Source organism: Armigeres subalbatus, unplaced genomic scaffold, assembly GCF_024139115.2.
Source record: "Armigeres subalbatus isolate Guangzhou_Male unplaced genomic scaffold, GZ_Asu_2 Contig1423, whole genome shotgun sequence".
NCBI classification, from domain to species: domain Eukaryota; kingdom Metazoa; phylum Arthropoda; class Insecta; order Diptera; family Culicidae; genus Armigeres; species Armigeres subalbatus.
Window position 1 is genome coordinate 42,508 of NW_026942203.1, and position 21,352 is coordinate 63,859.

At 39.0% G+C, this 21,352-nt stretch overlaps 1 protein-coding gene across 4 annotated transcripts; it reads right to left on the reverse strand.

The window, feature by feature from the left end:
• Nucleotides 1-14,964: 14,964 nt before the first annotated feature.
• LOC134202803 (glutamate-gated chloride channel alpha-like) lies at nucleotides 14,965-19,978 on the reverse strand. Of its 4 annotated transcripts, XM_062677800.1 has the most exons (3): nucleotides 19,013-19,684; nucleotides 17,281-18,950; nucleotides 14,965-15,389 (listed from the first exon to the last, which is right to left on the reverse strand). In XM_062677800.1, the coding sequence occupies exons 2-3, from the start codon at nucleotides 17,504-17,506 to the stop codon at nucleotides 15,025-15,027; spliced, it is 591 nt and encodes a 196-aa protein (XP_062533784.1). In that variant the 5' UTR covers nucleotides 17,507-18,950; nucleotides 19,013-19,684; the 3' UTR covers nucleotides 14,965-15,024. The 4 variants fall into 4 exon arrangements, 3 of the variants coding, with proteins under 3 accessions (XP_062533784.1, XP_062533785.1, XP_062533782.1); XR_009977346.1 differs by lacking the exons at nucleotides 17,281-18,950; nucleotides 19,013-19,684 and adding an exon at nucleotides 16,102-16,735; XM_062677801.1 differs by lacking the exons at nucleotides 17,281-18,950; nucleotides 19,013-19,684 and adding an exon at nucleotides 19,801-19,978.
• Between the last annotated feature and the right edge of the window lie 1,374 nt (nucleotides 19,979-21,352).

Below are 21,352 nucleotides of genomic sequence, written 5' to 3' on the forward strand. Positions count from 1 at the left end.
AAGGTCGATGAGCTTACTCTGCATATCAGAGTGCCGTTGCGCGAGGAGTTCAACGTCATCAGCCAATTCAAAGTCGTTTAGGTACTCCATGGCCATAGGCTGCCATAACAGCCCGCGGTTTGGTTCACGTTAAATCGCGTATACCAGAATCTCGTCGATTACGATGAGGAACAGTAACGGTGATAGAATACTTCCTTGCCTCACACCAGCTACGACCCGGATAGGTTCGGACAAGACCCCATTGTGCAGCAAGCACTGTACACGAAAAGGCCTCGTACTGTGCCTCGATGAGGCCGATGATTTTTTCAGGAACCCCCTTGCGTCTCAGGGCGCACCACATATTCTCGTTATTGAGACGGTCGGATGACGGAATATCCGAGTCGATCCGACCAATTTTCAAAAGAATATAATGGAACATCATTCTGTGACGAACTTGTAGCGAGTAAATCGATTTAGGGTAAGTTACTGGACTTTTTTTTTATTTAATTGCTCACACATATACAGACATTCACGTACACGCATAATTCACTTCAATTCGTCGACTTGGTTGGTCGGTATATAACGCTATGGGTGTTCGAGCCTTTTTGCCTTTCTCGTATACTTAGTATACGGTAAGGCTATAGGATCACTCTAAAACCAAACTTTTGATAGAAGGCTCGGAGACCCATAGTATTATATACCAATCGACTCAGCTCGACGAATTGAGGTGATGTCTGTTTGTGTGTATGTATGTATGTGTGTGTATGTCTGTATGTGTACAAAATTTTGTAGACACACTTTTTGGAACTTTTTGGAAATTGGTCAAATTACTCGCAACAAGTTCCACTCGAAGGAAATTCTGTCTCATTGTTTGCTATTGAAAATTGGCTAGATTCAACTATGGGATCAGAAGTTATGGCCAAAATACTATTTTCTATGCGCAAAGCACGCTAAAAAACACTCTCTCATATTTTTTAAAGGCACCAACACCGCTTGGTGGATTAATCTGTTTTTTTAGTTTGTTTTTAGAGCGAACATATAGCCTTTACGTATACTTAGTATATGAGACAGGCAGAAATGCACTATTTTTCAAATTCATCTATCTAACAAAATTATGCATTTGAGCGTTCAACAGTGTAGTGTATGATGTTTATATTATTATATGTCTAAAACCTTCGTAACGATGTATAGAAATAATACTTTCATGACGAAAATATGGCGAAGCTGCCCATTTAACTGAAAACGCGAAAATGTAATTTGGGAGCATCCTTAAATTACGTAACGCTTAGAGAGGGAGAGGGATTGCTAGAAATGTGACAATCCATACAAAATGTTTGGATGCTTCATACAAAAAGTGTGACATAGTGGAGAGGGGGGTTGAAAATGGCCAATATTTGCGTTACGTAATTAATGGATCTTCCCTTTCTAAAAAGAGCCAGTTTGAAAGCTTCCCACACCTCACTAAAAAACCAAAAAATCTAAACCGTCCCAGTTATAAAAATAAAGGTCTAAGCTGTTTATTCATCACATTTTACATGCCCAAATAAAATTTGGCAAAATATTTGGGACAACCAAATATGTCCTGACCACTCGTTTTTATAGGGCTGTCCTATTGTGACTGTTAGAAAAAAGAAAAATCCTATTTAATTCACCTAGTAGTAATAGGGAGAGATCCCCATATGCTGGACACCTCCCAATACCGGACATTTCTCAAAACGACACTTGCAGATGTCTCTCCACCATCTTATGCAGTACAAAAGAAAGCTATTTAAAAGTAATTTGCATGCAAGGAATAGCAGATCTTCATGTTGTAAACTTCGTACAAAATTTGAGAAAGAAAAAAAAATCCTCAAAATTTGGTTGTTTCTCCTTACGTTAGAATGAACACTATTACAAGCGAATTGGAATTACATAATGTAACTAGCTGACTCGGCAATCTTCGTCTTTTCAAAAATTGATTAATTATATTTTTTGCGAACACAAATTATTTAGAAAACAAAATTGGTTATCATAACATTTTTCCTTTCAATTAAGTAAAAAAACAAAAATTAGCACAAATCGATGTTTTCGTTTATCGAATGATGAGCTTCGTGTTTTGTTATAGGGTCGGTGTACCAATTGTCGCCATACATAAGAACAACTATTTAAAAAAAAGTAAAAGGCATGTGGGTGGACTTTCTATATCAACACTACTACAGATGTTCAAGAATTTAAATTCCCATACAAAATATATGAAAAACAATTTCATCGAAGAGATTGGACATTGATTTACAAATTTTTCAAGTTCGAGTGTAAATAGAAGTAGAAAACGAATATAAATAGCAAAAATTGGGTTGCCTATTGAGTGATGCGCGGTCGTACAAATGCCAACTTTGTTTAATATATAGAAGATTGTGGTGCAAAATCAATTTCGGTATCCTGTATCTGTCCTTCAGATCCGAACAGTAAGATTTTTTTCATGTGACCAAATAGCCATTCTTAACACCTGTTTTGTTAACCTTATTTTAATTCAAGTGTTTTAGCTTGCTAAGGTATCAGTATCATACATTCACAGAATTAGGCAGACACAAAAATTGAAGATGTATTGAAAAAAGGGTGGGAATTCGGAGTAGAATGTAACAAATGTAACCTGGATGCTCAAACAAGCTCTACAAACATGTTTTTATATCTACAACCTCAAACAAGTGAATAAATTGAATGTTTTAAATAAAGTCTTTTCTCATGTAATAGTTACCCGCACACACCAAGTGGTGCACATGTGGTGCAAGCGAAAGGAGGTATTGTACCGGGTGTTCCACGCGAAAAATGATGCACAGGAGGTGCACAAAGTGGAAACATACGGGAGATGGGGGTATCACAACCCCCACGGAGCAAGTGATTGGATGTCAGAAGTATGGTGCACAGCGATTGGGAGTTGGGGGTATCCCCACAGAGTGAGGGATCGAATGTATGTGCGAGCAAACAATTAAGCCTCGCTTGGAACGAATGGTCAGTGCACGAGATGTGTCCCTGCTTGGCAGGAAAGCGAATGATAGTAGGGCATTAATGTCCTCATAGAGTAATGAGGCTCCTAGGCAGTAGATTGCTTGGCAATAACTTCAAGTTGTTGTGGTGGAAAGTTGTGATTGGGGTTGCAGATATTCTGCGTGCCCCGGCCCTTCCACTGGTCACGACAGAAAGAAGAATATGATTGGGTCTCCCTCGTAGGTAGGAGTGGCATAGGAGTCACCAACCGAGGGTCGCCTCCGGCTTAGTAGTCAAGTGGTATCACTCCCGTGCAGGACGGATGATTATTGATTACCACACTGATTAAAGACTAACTGTGAGATTACCCGTTACGCTGGGATATGGACACTCTGAAGTAGTGCGTAACGGTGATAATCCGGTTATATCGCCAGGCTCGGTACAACACTGAAGCTGACAATATGGCGTCCCTAACCCCGAATCCCAAGGAATCAAGCGGGTCGTGCCGAGGGGATGAATGGCCTGGGGGTGAAACAATTAGCCAGGCAGCTAACGGAGTCTGTAATGCTGGGCAAACACTTTTTCGTGGTGCATTGTGGAGTAAGATTTACCACACTGTGCTCTACCTAGTTCTTACGACTATAATTTTCTTTTTGGATGGAGTTAATGGAGTAAATTATAAAATGTAAATTATAATATATTATATATATATATATATATATATATATATATATATATATATATATATATATATATGGGATGGTGCCGAACCCGGGCAGAAGCCATGAACAGAATAACAAAACTTGATATGGACTTGATTGATATAAGAGATAAAAGAACAGGCAACAATATCAAAAATTTGCACCGAAATATCATTTAAATATCAATATGTGCTATGGATAAGAACAAACTAATGGCACTTGATATCGATCACTTATTACAAACAACATATCTTGATATCCTCATGATATTTTAGTGCAAAATATTGATATTGTCGTCTGATCTTTTATCTCTTATATCAATCATGTCCATATCTCATTTTGCTATCTTATCAACATTTGATATTATTGAGCTATTTTCGTCTACTCGGGAAGCGTTTCCCTAATTGCCGGCCAGGGATAAATGACTGGAGAAGAAGGAGTTGGTTTTAGTGGGTCGGGTGTGGTGATCTCATTCCCACGCTATGTCTCCCCAGGTGTCTGGTTGCAACAATTAATTTCCCGCGAAACTAAAATTGACAGATTATGTGCTAACCATGTGGTGGGAATCATACAGATTTTATCATAGTACATTGATCATCAGTTAATCACTATAATGAATTTGATAATGATCGAACGTTGCATTCAAAAGTTATAAAAATGTTGGTGTCTTGGTAAAATGCGAGAAAGGCATTCTGTGAATTAGGTTGGGTTTTTGACTCTTGCATTTCACTACCTCTTTCCTTTGTTGTCATGAAATGGCGAGCAAAACTACTCAACAAAGGTATTAAAGTATGAGAAGCAAACGTTAGGTTACAACATGTTTACAGAAGTTAAGTGAAAATAACCTAAATTTTGGAAAATTTCTACTTCTCATAGTTCCCATCTCCATTCCATCAAAAACAAAGCACTAAAAAAGAATTTGATTTGCTCAAAATTTTTGTGATTTTCACGAAATGTTTTAAAAACTTCTTCAATGGCTCTATATTCCAATTGGAATCTTCTTCTTCTTATTGGCATTACATCCCCACACTGGGACAGAGCCGCCTCGCAGCTTAGTGTTTATTAAGCACTTCCACAGTTATTAACTGCGGGTTTCTAAGCCAAGTTACCATTTTTGCATTCGTATATCATGAGGCTAACACGATGATACTTTTATGCCCAGGGAAGTCGAGAAAATTTCCAATTCGAAAATTGTCTAGACCGGCACCGGGAATCGAACCCAGCCACCCTCAGCATGATCTTGCTTTGTAGCCGCGCGTCTTACCGCACGGCTAAGGAGGGCCCAACTGGAATATTGGTCTGTTATTCAACGCCGTTGGCGACGGCGCACATTGGAACAACTCAGAAAAAAGACGGTCAAAACCTCATTGTGGCGTTTAATACAGATTTAGATCCATGATTTGTTCATAGAATCAGTTCAAAAAGCTGCCCGACAAAATCTAGAGCGTGAAATCCACTATTATGTTTTAATGCGACACCCGAGCGAAAAAAAAATTCTACTATTTTTTTTGTTCGGGTTTTTGACAATGTTATAGAATATTGTGTTTTGAGAAATTTTGCTGAATATACTGTATGTTTTTCTCCTAATTTTAAGTGTTGAATCGTTGATTCTCGATATTGCAGTCCTAAACTAATAATAAAATCGATTTTCAATATTTCGAAACCAAATATACAACGTTTTGACCCGTTTTGTATCACAACACATTAAATAGCACTGACATACGCTAATCTGAAGATAATATGGCCTTTTTTTATTGACATTTCTATCAAATGGAACACATTTATCGGAAAAATAGGTCAATTTCATGAAAAAATATCACCCTTATTGGCACATTTTGGCAGCTAGATTTACGTTATTCAGAAAGCTAATTTTATATAGAAGAAGCCAGTGGCTAAAGCTCAGTTGGGTCTGATGAGGCTCATTGATTTTTGTTCCAATTTTTTAAAGTGTTATTTTCGAAAAAAAAGGTTTTGTTTCACCTGTATCCAGTTTGTACTAAAAATAGTACTAAAAATGCTATAGCTCCCGCTCACAAAGAGCATTCTCCTTCCCTGAAGATATGGAAGATAGAAATATGCGCTCAAACATGATAAGTAAGTAAAATATAAGTATACTGATTTTCTTGTTTCAATTTAATTTGCCTTTAATTGATTATTAAGCAGTTATTTCCGCATTATCGATTAACGATATCTTAAGGTATAAGGTATTATACGGGTACAGTACCGATTTTTGGCCATATCTCCATATCCGAGCATTTATTAAAAATATTTTAGAAGTTTTGGCGATGTTTTAGCTTTCATAAAGATACACTTATTATTTAACCAAATTTACTTCTAAAACCAATCGATTTTGTTTGAAAACAATGTTTTTCAAAAGTTGGCTAAATTAGGCACTGAATTATAAGCAAAGGGTACGCTCACCCTACTTATAGAAGTAATAAATAGATCCACAATAAGGCCGATGAAATGGGTATATGATGAGAAAAAGAAATATTTATCGAAAACTACACTATAAAAATTGGAACAAAAATCAGTGAGCCTCATCAGACCCAACTGAGCTTTAGCCACTGGCTTCTTTTATAAAAAATCAGCTTTAAGAATAACGGAAATCTAGCTGCCAAAATGTGCCTATAAGGGTGATATTTAATCAAGAAATTAGCCTATTTTTTCAATAAAACCGTTCTATTTGACTGAAATTCCAATCAGAGAGACCATATTATCTGAAAACGATCGTATACTCGTGCCATTTTTTATTTTGTGATGTAAAACGTGTTGATATGTTGTATATTTATTTTAAAATACTGATAATCGATTTTTATATGAGTTTTGGACAGCAGTATCGAAAAACGATTCAACCTTTAAAATTAGGAAGAAAACATACAGTCATTGGCGTAACTAATGAAAAATTCTAGGGGGGGCTTAAACTCTTCTATTTGAACAGTCATATCACATAAAGTTTACCATTTTCGCTCGATTCAACTGATGTATATTGTTCGTAAATTGGTCTACCAGATATCAATGGACGACTTAAGTATTTCAAACGATGTCATTGACGCTCAGCCCTGTTACAAAAATCAAGAAATGTCGTAGGATTCCCAAAATCCTTGATTGGTTCAGAAAACTATAGGTGTTGCGCTCGCCGTAAATATAATGTGATTCACGATCCTTTTTTTTGTCTTTACTATCGAGACTTTCAGCCCGAGGCAAGCACGATCCTGATTTTTAAGGGTTTTTTTGATTTGCTTAGAACCTAGAATACATTATAAATTAAATATTGGATAAATTAGTTAGTTAAACTCTTTTCGCTAGCTTTCAATTCAGTGGCCTGGCAGTTCCTACGAGCTTTCAAACGGCGATCTGACCACAACAAATTAACCTTTCTTTTCTGTTAGAATAACTTCTAGGATGATTAAAAAAATCAGTTTTACATCCCATTACAACTTATTGGTCGTTAATTTTCAATTTAGTTAAAACAAATTAGAGCATTTGTTAACACATAGGAACATTTAACACATATTTTCTCTCAGTAGGTCTGTTTCACGCCTACTGAGACATTTTCACTGGTTTCATTGCTGCAGTGACAATAGGAGTTTAGAGAATTAAAAAGTATGCGGAGTTCTAAAATCCATCAGAAAGAATACAAAGTTCTTTCTTATTCAACTTTTAGTTACCTCTACTAAGAGCTAAGAGCTACTAAGCTAAGAGTTTTAGCGAACCTTTCTCAAGAAGCCTATAGTGATAATTAAAATGCGCTGCAACTTTTAGGATTGGTATTAACTAGGAAGGTTAAGATCATACGCTCGATTTAGATAACAATTACTTACAAAACCCTGGAAAAACTTGAAAATCTCCATTATCCATTAAGTACTTGTAATACTAATAAATAATATATTTTAATTCACTTGTTGATGAGGTATTACCTTTGGTATTTCATAAGTTATAACGTGATTTGAGGGGTCCAGATTTTGTCCTTAGCAAGCCTTATAACAATTGCTCGAAGTTAAAAAACTTGAGCGAATAGATTCAACTTGCTGTAGTGTTTCGAAAAGAGAGATTGGATAATGAAAACAATCCTTTCTCTGCATTTCCCCCGTATATAATCATTGGTCTAGATATGAGCAATACTTATACAAAGTCACAAATTTTCTAGGGGGGGCTAGCCAGATCCTAGGTGGGGCTATAGCCCCCCCCTAGCCCCCCTGTAGTTACGCCAATGCATACAGTATCTTTAGCAAAATTTCTCAAAACACAATATTCTAAAACATTGTCAAAAACCCGATAAAAAAAATTGTAGAAAAAAAAATGTTTTGCTCGGGTATCGCATTAAAACATAATAGTAATAAAACATAATACATTCTATGAGAAAATTATGGATCTAAATCTGTATTAAACGCCACAATGAGGTTTTGACCGTCTTTTTTCTGAGTTGTTCCAATGTGCGGCGTGAGTCAGCGTGAGTTTATTTCAAGCAATACAGGGTGTTCAATAAGTTCGAATACACTTTCAAAAAATGTTTAAAAATTGAGATTAAATTATTTCTTTTCCCGATTGCATTTCATTGGAAGTATTGTTTATAAGGAACGTTTGTAACATTTCTTTTGGAATGACCTCTATTTTGTACTTCTTTACGAGCTTCAAACGTTTCACAATAAAGTTACGAGGGTTCAAATCCGGGAAGCTGGGAGGTCGCAATGTTTTGTCCAAAAAGTCGATTAAATTGTCCCCATATTAGGTTAAAATCGCAATTTCCGTGTATAAAGGGTTATCGTCCTATTGGAACACGTAGGGCTCATCTCCGTCTTATCACCGAGTCACTGGGGGCATCAATCGTCCCCAAAACCTCAGTTTTGTAGTACGCCTCAATGATTTTGACCTTCAAAAACGGCTATTTATGATGCCCCAATCCATTTTCAACGCGCGTAATAAACAAACAACAAGTGACAGAATGTCAACACCACACACATCCGATATCGTATATATACCGTTAACGCTGACACCAATACTTATACAAAATATGTACATTGGGCTTACAAACACAATGATCAAACATTTGTATTCGAACTTATTGAACACCCTGTAGAAATATTCCGAAATTCTACCACAAATTCCTCCGAAAGTTCCTCCAGGAATTCCTTCAAGTATTTCTCCGGAAGTGCCTCAAGGAATTTCTCCGGATGTGCCCCCAGGGATTCTTCCGATTATTACTCCGAAAGTTCCTATATGAATGCCTAAAGATGTTTGCTCAGGAAACTCCCGAAAAATCCTGTAACTTCGTAAAAAATCCTCCAAGGATACTCCATAAATAAATTTGCAAACTCTACAGAAATTACCATGAGGACTCTTCAGATATTTCTTCTGAATTTCTTCAGAAATTCACATGGAATTCCACTAAACCCACCTCCCAGATATTCTTCCAGAAAATTGTACAGGAGCTCTTGAAGAACTTCTTATAAAAATTAAATTGCGAAATCTAAATCTAGAAAATCTTTCGCGCATTCTTCTGGGAATTCCTCCAAGAATACTTCCGGAAAGTCGTTCACAAATAAATTATTCTGGAAATTATTTCTCCGAATATTTCTTTAGGATTTCTTTCGAAAATTTTTCCAAGAACTCCTTCACAAATTCCTACAAGTATCTCGCCGACAATTCCCACGAAAACTTCCTCCAAGAACTCTTCCAGAAATATCGCTATATGTCCCCCTGCAAATATCTCTAGAAAATTTCTCAAGGAACTCTGGGAAGTTTCTCTTTCAAGAAGAATTCACGACGGAATTTTCGAAGGAATATTCGAAGGAGTTCATAAAATATTATGATGATCAATGCATGAAGTATTTCTTGGAGGAATTTGCAAGGGAATTTCCACCGTTTGAGGCTAAACTGTATGCTGCGGAAGCAAATTTCCAGCAACTAGTTGAAAAAACCTGGGTGCCCATCCTAGGCTGAAAAAATCGAGTTAGGGGTTTTAATGCGTACTAACTCTTCATGAACTGTTAACAATGGTAGTGAGAGGAACACACGGAAATTCTTATTACTGAACAAATTATTTAGCTAGAAATGGTTTCTAAATCCCGGGTTTGTAGCTTTACTGGTGATATTCTAGAAGCAAGACGAAGATGTGGCTAGGGTTCCGATACATGGCCAAATAACAGTATTACTGTTCTGTTTTCTCAAGGATAGATTTCTCATTGACAAGGGGCGCGCCTTCAATGAGATTGCTCTCTGTGAAGGTTTTAGATAGCGGGACCTTGTCATGGTGCTCTTGAGAAAACAAAACAACAACTGTATCGAAACGATCGAAACCGATACTGCATTGCTTCTTAATAGTAGTAGAGAAATTCGACATGCACTTATACACTAAGGACACGGTTAATGCTACAATAGATCTAATAACTGGTCGCAGTGGCACATCCGAACAGGAAAAAATATAAATTCTTGGATGAATTTCGTGTGGATTTCGCGATGGACTTATAAGAGAATTTTTCGAAGGAATTTCTAAAAGAGTTTCTGTAGAAATTCGAGAAGTAGACGTATTAGTTCATAAAGAATTTCAAAAAAAGATGGTCGAGTTTCCAAACAATTTTTAAACCAAATTCTGAAACATCTTTCGACCAAAATATTCTAGTACGTACTGCCAATGAAGTTTCAGTAGCAATTCCTTGAATTCCTGAAGAACAATTCCCTCATTTTCTGAATAATTAATTGTCAGGTGCATTTTGTTTGAACAAATAATGTTTTACCGAGGTTACGTTGTACAAGAAGGGATCTAGTGGTTATCCAACAAACAATTCAGGCCGAATAAGCTACTTTTTTAGCTGAAAAAGTCTATTTTTAATTAAATAAGCCCTTCATCAGCTTTCAATCTTGTTGGATCTAGACTTTATTGGAAATGAGAATAAATGCTTAAGAATTATATATTGTCACATCAACTTGGCTGAAAATATAGGCTACCGGAGATTTCGCTTAAAACACAACCATTTTTAAATTTTTTTGTTAAATATCTTGGCTGTGCATATACACAGCACAAGTTTCGAAAAGGACAAATTGATATGAAATTCGCGAAAAATAATCCACGTGTCCACGAACCCTCAACCTCCATTTTAGTTTTAAATCACTTTTTAATTAAAGTGAATAACTTGGAAAAAAGTCAGCGATCCAAATGTTTCAAGATGTGTCGCAATTTTTATATCATAAACACATCAACATAATTTTATTACGGCTGGCTCGCGATTGGGGCCCTCGAAGCCAGGCGAAGCCAGAGTAAACGCGACGTGCGATGCGACGCGACGCGACAGTGCAATTTGACAGCCTGTTGATAATGATTGTTATTCTTTTACGTGAGTCGCGTCGCGTCGCATCGCACGTCGTGTCTACTCTGGCGGGCACCTTAGCCGTGCGGTAGGATGCGCGGCTACAAAGCAAGACCATGCTAAGGGTGGCTGGGTTCGATTCCCGGTGCCGGTCTAGGCAATTTTCGGATTGGAAATTGTCTCGACTTCCCGGGACATAAAAGTATCATCGTGTTAGCCTCATGATATACGAATGCAAAAATGGTAACCTGGCTTAGAAACCTTGCAGTTAATAACTGTGGAAGTGCTTAATGAACACTAAGCTGCGAGGCGGCTCTGTCCCAGTGTGGGGATGTAATGCCAATAAGAAGAAGAAGAAGAAGGCTCGCGATTGATGAATAAGTATTTAAACGAACTTTTAGAGAACGACATACTGACAAACACTACTGTTTAAACCTCTCTTTTATTCAAAGATTTCAATAGGAAGGAATCACCTATGAAAAAATGATAAAACAAAAACTGGTTATATTTGCAGTCTAATGAAACCATAGAGTTGTGCCAAATACTGCTTTTTGTTGTTGAAATAATTCTATGAATATTGGAAGGTGCAAAATTTTATGGAACTCTATGGGAACCATGGGCTACCATGGGAAGGGAAGGGTTAACCGCAAAAAAAAGGGAAGTTCTTTATGAATTATAATTGCAATTGAAGGTAAAATATATAATTATATTATGACTGATATCTCTCCGCAGCTTGAATATACGAATGATGATATCCTAAAAGCAAGACAATAATATGGCTATGGCTCCGATGCAGGGCCAAATAACAGTAGGCATTACTGTTTTCATTTTCAATAGCACTAGAGTAGGGAGTGAGTGCTAGTAGTAGACCCCGTGCGTATAATGGACCCCCTGAACAAAATCCCAAATTAAACGCTGGAATCGACAATTTTCTGCAAGCTTCCGTGGGGTGAAGTTGCTTCATTTAACAGGACAGCAGTTCCATACATTTGCTATGGACAGGGAAACAGGAATTTAGTTATATTAACTAATTTGTAAATGTCAATATGCTGGAGGGTCCATTACTAGCACACAGGGGGGGGGGGGGGGCTCCATTATAGGCAAAAGGAACATGTGGGAATGGAACATGTTAATCAAATGGGGGGACCATAATACGTATATAAACAAACTCGACGTTGCGTATTATGGACCCGGGGGTGGCCATAATAGGCATGCTAGCTACATAATTTAAAAATGCTTTTTTTATTAGTAAAAATGAATGTTTTGGCTAGTTTTATGTATGAAACACGATGCTGGTACCTGTCGCTTTTCATCTGGTGCAGCAGAACTACAATTTGTCAAGAGGCTAGCTCTAGCGAAGCGACTGAAGTAAATTTTAGTCGTTAAGGGGTCCATTACTAGCACTCACTCTCTAATTCGACATGCACTTATACACTAAGGATACGAATAATGCTACAATAATGGATCTAACAACTGGTCGCAGTAGCTCACCCTAACAGAAAAAAAGGGGATTGTATCACGAATAACAAGTAGCATGTAATCCATATCTATGAGATTACGTGCAAAAAATAGAAAAAAAAAAATCAATAATCTTATCTCGCATTTCTGCTCAAATGCCTTGCTACCTACACACATTTCATTTCCATTCTAAAAGAAAAGCAATGTTTTGACACGCTAAGAATTTTATCTTTTTCATCATTACTGCTATCATTATTGTGGAATTAAATTACCGTTATTGATAAGACAAAATCAACATTCGAAGTTATTATATAATTCACATTACAATAATAGAGTATACAGACTGAAAGCTTATATAACGAGCAGGGTTCGTTATGCTCACTGAATCCCAGGATGCATATGCTCATGCTAACTCACTGAAATTTTCGGCGAGACATCGCTTTTCTGGAAAGAAATTTGCAGGATAATAACCATTAATAACTCACTTCGATTTCTGGTTTGATCGCTTTCTTCCATATTTGAGCCTTATCGAGCCATCACCAAAGCAAATCGTAGTACCCTTTGTGGATTAAATAATCTGTTGCCTATTATATCTGGCTAGCGTGATGGTCTGGATAGAGTGCGCGCAGCACTGCACTTATTGACAATTAAAAAAAGTGAGGTTAAGTATCGAAAAATTTCAAAACTGGAATAAAACTTTACGCTTTCTTATCACTTCAATTGTAAGAATCAAAGCAGGGTTTTCATTTGAAGCATTAAATCACAAGAAACATTGCGTAGAACAGTTTAAAATTGTTCAGTGGTAATTTTCGAGAAAACTAAAATAAAAACCCTGATTAATCCACCTAGCGATGTTAATGCCTTTCTCGTGCAAAAAAAAAGGGGGAGTGTTTTTCAAGCATGTTTTGCGCATAAAAAATAGATTTTAGGCTATAACTTCTGTCTTATTGTTCAATCTGTATTAGGGGGTCTCCAGTAGCCTTGCAAGCAAAGGCGTAGGATTGCCAATCCGGAGATGACGAGTTCGATTCTCGGTCTGGTCTAGGGTGTTTTCGGGTGGGAAACATTCTCGACACCCTGGGCATAGTGTTTCCATTGTACTTGCCACACAATATACACACTCATGCAATGGCGGGCATAGAAAAGCTTTCAATTAATAACTGAGGAAATGCTAATAGAATACTAAGTTGCAAAGCAGGCCAAGTTCCAGTTGGAATGTAGAGCCATTGAAGAAGAAGAAGAAGTATTAGAGTATCTTCATATGCAACGTCTTACTTACGTCCAGTTACAATTAGAATGCGGATCGTTGATATGAAATCTATATTATGTGACTTATTATAATTCGTAGTCTGGATCAGTACTGGAATTTCTCATTTTCGATGAGAGATGTCACGCGATGTTTACATATTTGCCCCTTTCAATATCTATAGAAACGCGATGGATGAATGGCATGCTACAAAAATCTCAAAAAATATTTGTCCCTTGACAGGGCATGAAAGTGTGCAATATTGGCTTTATTTTTGTGTTTATTACCACTTTTAACCCGATGAATTAAAGGAATATAATTAATTTATCGACTAGTCACTGTTCTTTGCATATATCTATTAAAATAATTTAGAAATTTTAATTTTAAAATAAAGCACAACATCCTTTCATGACTGCCTTTCATGCGAAATTGATCAAAGAACCCACGATTCTTTCATTTGGTCGCCTGAAATAGAAAAAGGCGCTTTGCTCTCTGTCTTATGACGATCACGACTTATTCCAGTACTGGTGGATACACAGTAGAAGCATAAGTACTAGAACGCTAGTTGCGCTGTAGTCATTTAAATTATTTTGCCAAATTATGCTTCAACAAGCTTCAATTGGCCATAATTTATGCATCATGTTGTAGTGCATGTTTGGTTTCATTACCAACATCGGTTTGACACTCGGTACTTTGGCTGCCAGGTCGAAGTAACCAAGATGTTAGTCACGCGAACAGGGACGACATTAGCAATTTTATACTTTTGAATCAACTGGATACACTATAAGATTCAATGCCGAACTTCATAACAAGTAATGCATCATCTCACTTACGATTCCTAAACTGTTGTAAATTTACTCTTCCACTGAATAATATTGTGTTTCTCTTAATTCCAGGCATCGTTCAACAAGACAGAAATCGTTACTCGGACTAAACTAATCAGAAATATACAACCATGTCGCTTCGTCTTGCATCATCTCCCTACTTCCGCCGTTTTCTTATGCCCAATAGAAAGGTAACCTGACAGGACTTTCTTTCATTCTACTTTATAATAGCAATGGAGGCTCCACTTCACTAATTCCCGTTTTATTTCTAGACCGTTCCATCACGCACAATGAGCCGCGACCCCTACTCCGATCCCAGAGGATTCACTTTCGCTGATATGAAGAAGAACCCAGCCGTATGTATTATACTATTTTTCATATTGTTTCATTTCGTTCTTTTTATTGAATACTATGTTTTCATTAAATCTAAAATCAGCTATCAACTAAGCCCAAATTTTACACTTAAAAAGCATTGATGGAAGCAACGTGCTGATTAACGAACTACTTATGTATTAGAAATAGGATATTTCCCTTTTTTTAGTGATCTACAGGAAAGTTGTCCAATAGGTGACGTTCAGAATGAAAAATGAGAACGGGAAGAAAAACCGGGAAAACTTATCGATGCACAATGCCGTCTCTCGGCCGTTGCAGAACGTGTCATACTGGGGGATATCCGAAGATCTATGATTTTTGTTGAAGCCGTTCTTGTTGAAATCGATCGCTTCCGAGAGGTCTTCGTCCGAATAGCCCTTCATGACTTTGGTCGCTACCGGGCCCATGTAGTTGTTAACGACGGCAAATTCCATCAGCGAGAGGAAAACGAAAACCGAACAGGATGACATCCAAACGTCAATCGCTTTCACGTACGAAACGGGCGGTAGTGATTGTTGGGATTGCGTGTTCTGAGTGGCTGTAAAATTAAATATAAAACATTAAACTTACTGTGTTAAATTGTGCTGGTTACGGTTTAACATAGTGTTCAATATTATTTTTTTAATATATGATATTTATGGCAATTTTTTCCTCAATGTAATCAACTGATATAATAGGCTCTGAAGATAAAAACAATGGAATTACCGTTCCCTTTCTTGGTCTCATACTTCCCATTTTCATCATAACAAAACTTTAGCTCAAATTTTACCACAAAAATCTCCAGAAGATTTTTTTATGAAATGATTTAGGCATTATTTCTCTCTACTATTCTATTTATACAAGGTTGCAAGGCATACAAGGTTTATGCAATGCAAGAATTATTTCAAATATCCCAAGAACAACTCTAGAATATTGGAATGGAAATCCTTCATGAGCAAACCCGATGAGTAGCGAAATAATGCAATGTGGTGGCCTATCGTACCAGATGTTCCGGATTAGAAAGTTGTTAAATTCATCGATCAACATGGTTACACCGCTGGACGCTCTACAACATCTAATCTGCTTTGCTTAACGTCATACATAACTGATCAAATGATTACTCGGACCCAAACGGACGTAATATACACAGATTTATCCGCAGCATTCGACAAACTGAACCACAAAATCGCCATTGCAAAACTTGATACATTAGGTGTCGGTGGAAACGTCCTGAATTGGTTTCGTTCATATCTCTCTGAGCGAAGACTTACCGTTGCTTTGGATGACTTTCGGTCAACTATTTTCAGTGCAACATCCGGTATACCTCAAGGCAGCCATCTTGGACCGCTCATATTCCTCCTGTACTTTAACGACGTCCATCATGTCATCAAAAGTCCGAGATTAACTTTCGCAGATGACTTAAAAATGTTTTTGTGCATCAGGTCACTCGATGACTGCAAATTTCTCCAGGATCAGATTAACGCCTTTGCGGATTGGTGCTCCATCAATAGATTGGTAGTGAATCCTGCTAAATGCACGGTCATTACCTTCTCCCGGAAAAACAGAATATTGATTTTGACTACAAGCTACACGACACAACTATAGAACGCGTTCACAGTGTTAAAGACCTTGGCGTCCTATTGGATTCGCAGCTGACTTTCGGGAATCACATCTCAAGTGTCGTGGACAAAGCCTCCAGAGCTCTTGGATGTATCTTTAAAATTGCAAGAAACTTCTCTGACGTATATTGTCTAAAATCTCTGTATTGCTCACTTGTACGTTCCACCCTCGAATACTGTTCCGCGGTCTGGAACCCTAATTACAACAATGCTGCTGAACGGATAGAATCTATTCAACGTCGTTTCTTGCGCTTCGCCCTCCGCAGGTTACCTTGGAATAACCCACTCCAGTTGCTGTTACGAAAGCCGATGTCAGCTTATCGGTCTCGAGCGTCTGAGTACTCGACGAAATGTATGCCGAGCTATGACTGTGGCCGATGTGTTGCAGGGCAGGATCGACTGTGGAACCATCTTGCAACAAATCAACATCGGCGTACAACCCCGACCGCTGCGTAATAATATAATGCTTCGCCTACCGATCCGTCGTACTAACTACGGATGTGGCAATGCTATCCATGGCCTACAACGAGTTTTTAACAGAGTGGCGGCGATGTTCGACTTCCACTTAACAAGAAATGTGCTAAGGAGGAGATTCTACACCGTATTCAGTGATAGAGGTCATTGACGCAGCACTAAAGCTTAGATTATTTAAATTTTTATGATTAATATGTGATGTTTAATTTGTCCGTAACGAATCTTATTTATTATATACATATATTTTTTTACACATCATTGGGATTAGTCTGTAGTCTGTTGGTGTTATATTTAAATAAACAAATAAATAAACAAATAAACAAATACTGCAGTCGAAGCTAGGGACTACGGACTTACGTGTCTTTGTGAAATTGGTTGCTCGAGGTAAAGACGTAAGTTCCTTAAGTTTCGTGTCGTACAAAATCGGGATGCTACCCGATTTTAAATCGATTACACTCGCTGCTGATACATGGCCCCATGGAATTAGGTTTCGAGCATTTGAAGACCTAGGTGCCAGGAGACAGGTTTTTGGAGGCCAACAACAGCGATTCTGGACGAGACTCCGGAAACTGATCGCCAGCATTATTTTCTGCTTTCAATGAACAAAACATATCGCCGGCTCCTACTCATCTCAGTCACTGTATCTCTAATTTGCCTGGAGCGCAATCATCGACCACTTCGCTAATACTGCTACCATTATCAACGTCGCCGATACCGGGTGCAGGATCCATACCACTAACAGCTTATTATTAGAACGTAGGTGGAATGCACACGAAAACCAGCGAATCCTTCCTTGCCGCTGCATCCAGCGATTATGATATTATAGTTAGTACTGAAACTTGGCTCAGAAGTCATGTGCAAAACACCGAACTTGCTGATAATTACAACATCTTTCGATGCGTTCGCAGCAGCTCAACTAGTAGTCTCCAACGAGGTGGAGGAACTCTCATCGCAGTTGAATGCTTTCTAACAAGTGTGTCGGTTCATCTATCGGAGAGTGAAACACTTGAGCAGGTTGTTGGGAAGGCCATGCTCACCCATAAATCCGTTTATATGTGTGGCATTTACTTGAGGCCAAACAGTGATCCCGATGAATTTGTTGTGCATTCCGACTGTCAACATAGCTACTCCCTGTGACACCGTAATCGTAGTTGGGCATTATAACCTTTCTCGGCTCGAATGGTTATATGATGACGAAGTGGAAGGATACTTGCCAACCAACGCTTCTTCCGAGCAGAAGTTAACTCTAACTGAAACTTTGATTGCTAGTGGCTTGAAGCAAATCTGCAATGTATCAAATTCGAACGGATGACCTCTTGACTTGGTATTTGTAAGCGACAGCCCTGACCGCCACTACAAACCGTTCCTTCTACGTCTGGAGTTTCGTAACCCGGTCATCATCTCCTATCTACTGTAGAAGAAATGGATTTAGATTTTGACTTCTATCGCTGTGACTACGAGGCTGTGAAGAACGAGCTAAATTCACTAGATTGGTTCCAGATACTCAGTGGAGACGATATTAACACCTCGATTACATCATTCTACAACGCGGTATTCGACACGATAAGCAGGTATGTTCCTCTTCGTAGATCTTTCCCTCGGAGGTCGTACAAGCAAGTCTGGTGGAACGCTGAACTACAGCATCAACGTAACATACTTCGTAAAACGCGTTGCAGGTTTTTTCGTAACCGGACTGCGACAAACAGAGCTCTTCTGCAAACCGTTGAATCGGAGAACGAAAATCTCGTGTCGTCTACCTTTCGTGAGTATGTTCACCGTGTACAAAATGAAGTTAAACCGAACTCGTCAGTTTTCTGGCGCTTTATGAAAACCAAGAAAAAAATCGCATGTGATGTTATCCACTGTGAGTTTTGCTGATGCTACATCCATCGCTGCATCTGCTGAACTATTCGCAAGTTTTTTTTTAATGTCAATATACAATACGAATCCTCCTCCAAATTCGACAGACCTTCTTGACTCTCTTCCATCATACAATATGAACTTTCCGCGCCCCACAATCTCCGTAGCTGAAATTTCAAAAACATTAGGAGCTGTCGATCCATCGAAAGGTCCAGGTCCAGATACCTACCTCCTGTTTTCATTCAACGATGTGCTGACGTATTAGGATTGCCAGTTTGCATTCTGTTCAACATGTCGCTTGCGCTAGGAGTCTTCCCAGATGAGTGGAAAATATCAGCAGTTTCTTCAATTCATAATGCAGGTAGCTCCCATAATGTTAAGAACTATCGTCCAATCTCGATTTCTAGTTGTCTGGCCAAAAATCTCGAACTGCTGATTCTTAAACGTATGTGTATGTGGCTGCTAAGCCTGTTATCTCTGAGTACCAACATGGCTTTGTACGAAATCGCTCAACTGTCACAAACCTGATGACCTACACTAGCATGCTGAATTCTAACCTGGAGAAGAGATGTCAAGTTGACAGCATTTACATCGACTTTTCGAAGGCTTCCGATAAAGTTCCTCACGGATTAACTTTAAAGAAATTAGAACGTTTGGGATTTCCTGACTGGATTGTCAATTGACTGCGTTCTTACCTGATTTGTAGGTCATCCTTCGTTAAATAAGGCACTGTCTCATCCAATACGTATCCTACGCCATCCGGAGTGCCACAAGGCAGTAACCTAGGGCTGCTGATTTTTATCATCTTCGATTGATTTCCGACGCGGTCGATCAACCGTACATCAACTGACCTGAGGTGCCAACGCCCTCAGACGGAACAAGTCTGTCTCAAAAACATCCACCATGGCCTTACTCGATGTTGAGAAGGCATTCGAAAATGTATGGCATGATGGCCTGGTGTACAAACTACAACGCTACAATTTTCCCAGCTACCTGTTGAAAATCATCAACAATTACCTGTCGGTAAGAACATTCCGGGTCTCTATCAACGGAGCGAGTTCCAATGCACGCAACATTGTCGCAGGCGTCGTCCAGGGCAGTTTCCTCGTGCCCCTGCTGGTAAGTTGTTCACCTCCGACATGCCAGAACCTCCAGAAGGCGGCATTCTATCTCTGTTCGCAGATGACATCTCCGTCGTCTATAACGATAGAGTGATCAGAGCGCTAGTGGCAAAACACCAATGAGGCCTGGATGCCCTGACAGAGTACCCCACCAGCTGGACCCAGGTTATCATTTTCCCCCACTCTAAACATGTTCCGCCTGAGGACTGTAAAATCATCCTTAATGGCACGACTGTGGAATGGGGAAAAGAGGCCGACTATCTTGGCTTGACCCTTGACAGCAAGCTTATTTTCCGGCAACATGTTGACAAGACAGTAACGAAGTGTAACGTTTTGTTGAAACTAATGTATCCTTTGATCAACCGCCGGTCGTCGTCATTTTCGCTGAAAAATAAGCTTTATCAAAAAAGCAAATCATCCTTCCTGTGATCGAATACGGTATGTCGGTCTGGGAGAGCTGCGCTAAAGCCCATCACCTTAAACTTGAACGGGTTCAAAACAAATTCCTGAGGATCATCCTCAACACCCCTCCCAGGACACTTGTTTTTCTCTAATCCCACTAAATAATATTATTGTGGATTTACCCGACGACTCGGTATTCATTGACTACGAAAAGCTTTCGACCGTCTCAATCACGAGAATATGTGGGGCGCCCTGAGACACAAGGGAGTTCCTGAGAAAATCATCGGCCTCATCGAGGCACAGTACGAGGCCTGCTCGTGTAGAGTGCTGCACAATGGGGTCTTGTCCAACCCTATCCGGGTCGTAGCTGGTGTGAGGCAAGGATGTATTCTATCACCGTTACTGTTCCTCATCGTAATCGACGAGATTCTGGTAGATGCGATTGACCGTGAACCAAACCGCGGGCTGTTATGGCAGCCTATAACCATGGAGCACCTAAATGACTTCGAATTGGCGGATGATGTTGCACTCCTCGCGCAACGGCGCTCTGATATGCAGAGTAAGCTCAACGACCTTGCCGAGCGCTCCTCTTCGGCAGGTTTAGTCATCAACGTCAACAAAACTAAATCGTTGGATGTAAACACGGTGACTCCTTCCAGTTTCACAGTAGCCGGGCAACCAGTGGAGAATGTTGAAAGCTTCCAATATCTTGGTAGCCAAATGGCATCAGACGGCGGTACCAAGATCGACATAGGCGCACGGATAAAGAAAGCAAGGGCTGCCTTTGTGAGTTTAAGAAATATCTGGAAAAACAGGCAGATAAGTGAACGCACCAAAATACGAATTTTCAACTCTAACGTGAAATCTGTGCTGTTATACGCTAGCGAAACATGGTGTGTATCAGTGGAGAACACTCAACGGCTGCAGGTGTTCATTAACAGATGCCTGCGGTATATAATTCGGGCCTGGTGGCCTCACAACTGGATCTCAAATAACGAGCTCCATCGTCGTTGTCACCAGAGGCCGATAGCAACAGAAATTCGGGA

Coding starts and splice junctions, on each gene's coding strand:
- LOC134202803 (XM_062677800.1), bottom strand. CDS start 17,506: ATGCTGGCGATCAGTTTCCGGAGTCTCGTCCAGAATCGCTGTTGTTGG. Junction 15,390..17,280: donor AACCAATTTCACAAAGACAC/GTAAGTCCGTAG, acceptor TTAATTTTACAG/CCACTCAGAACACGCAATCC.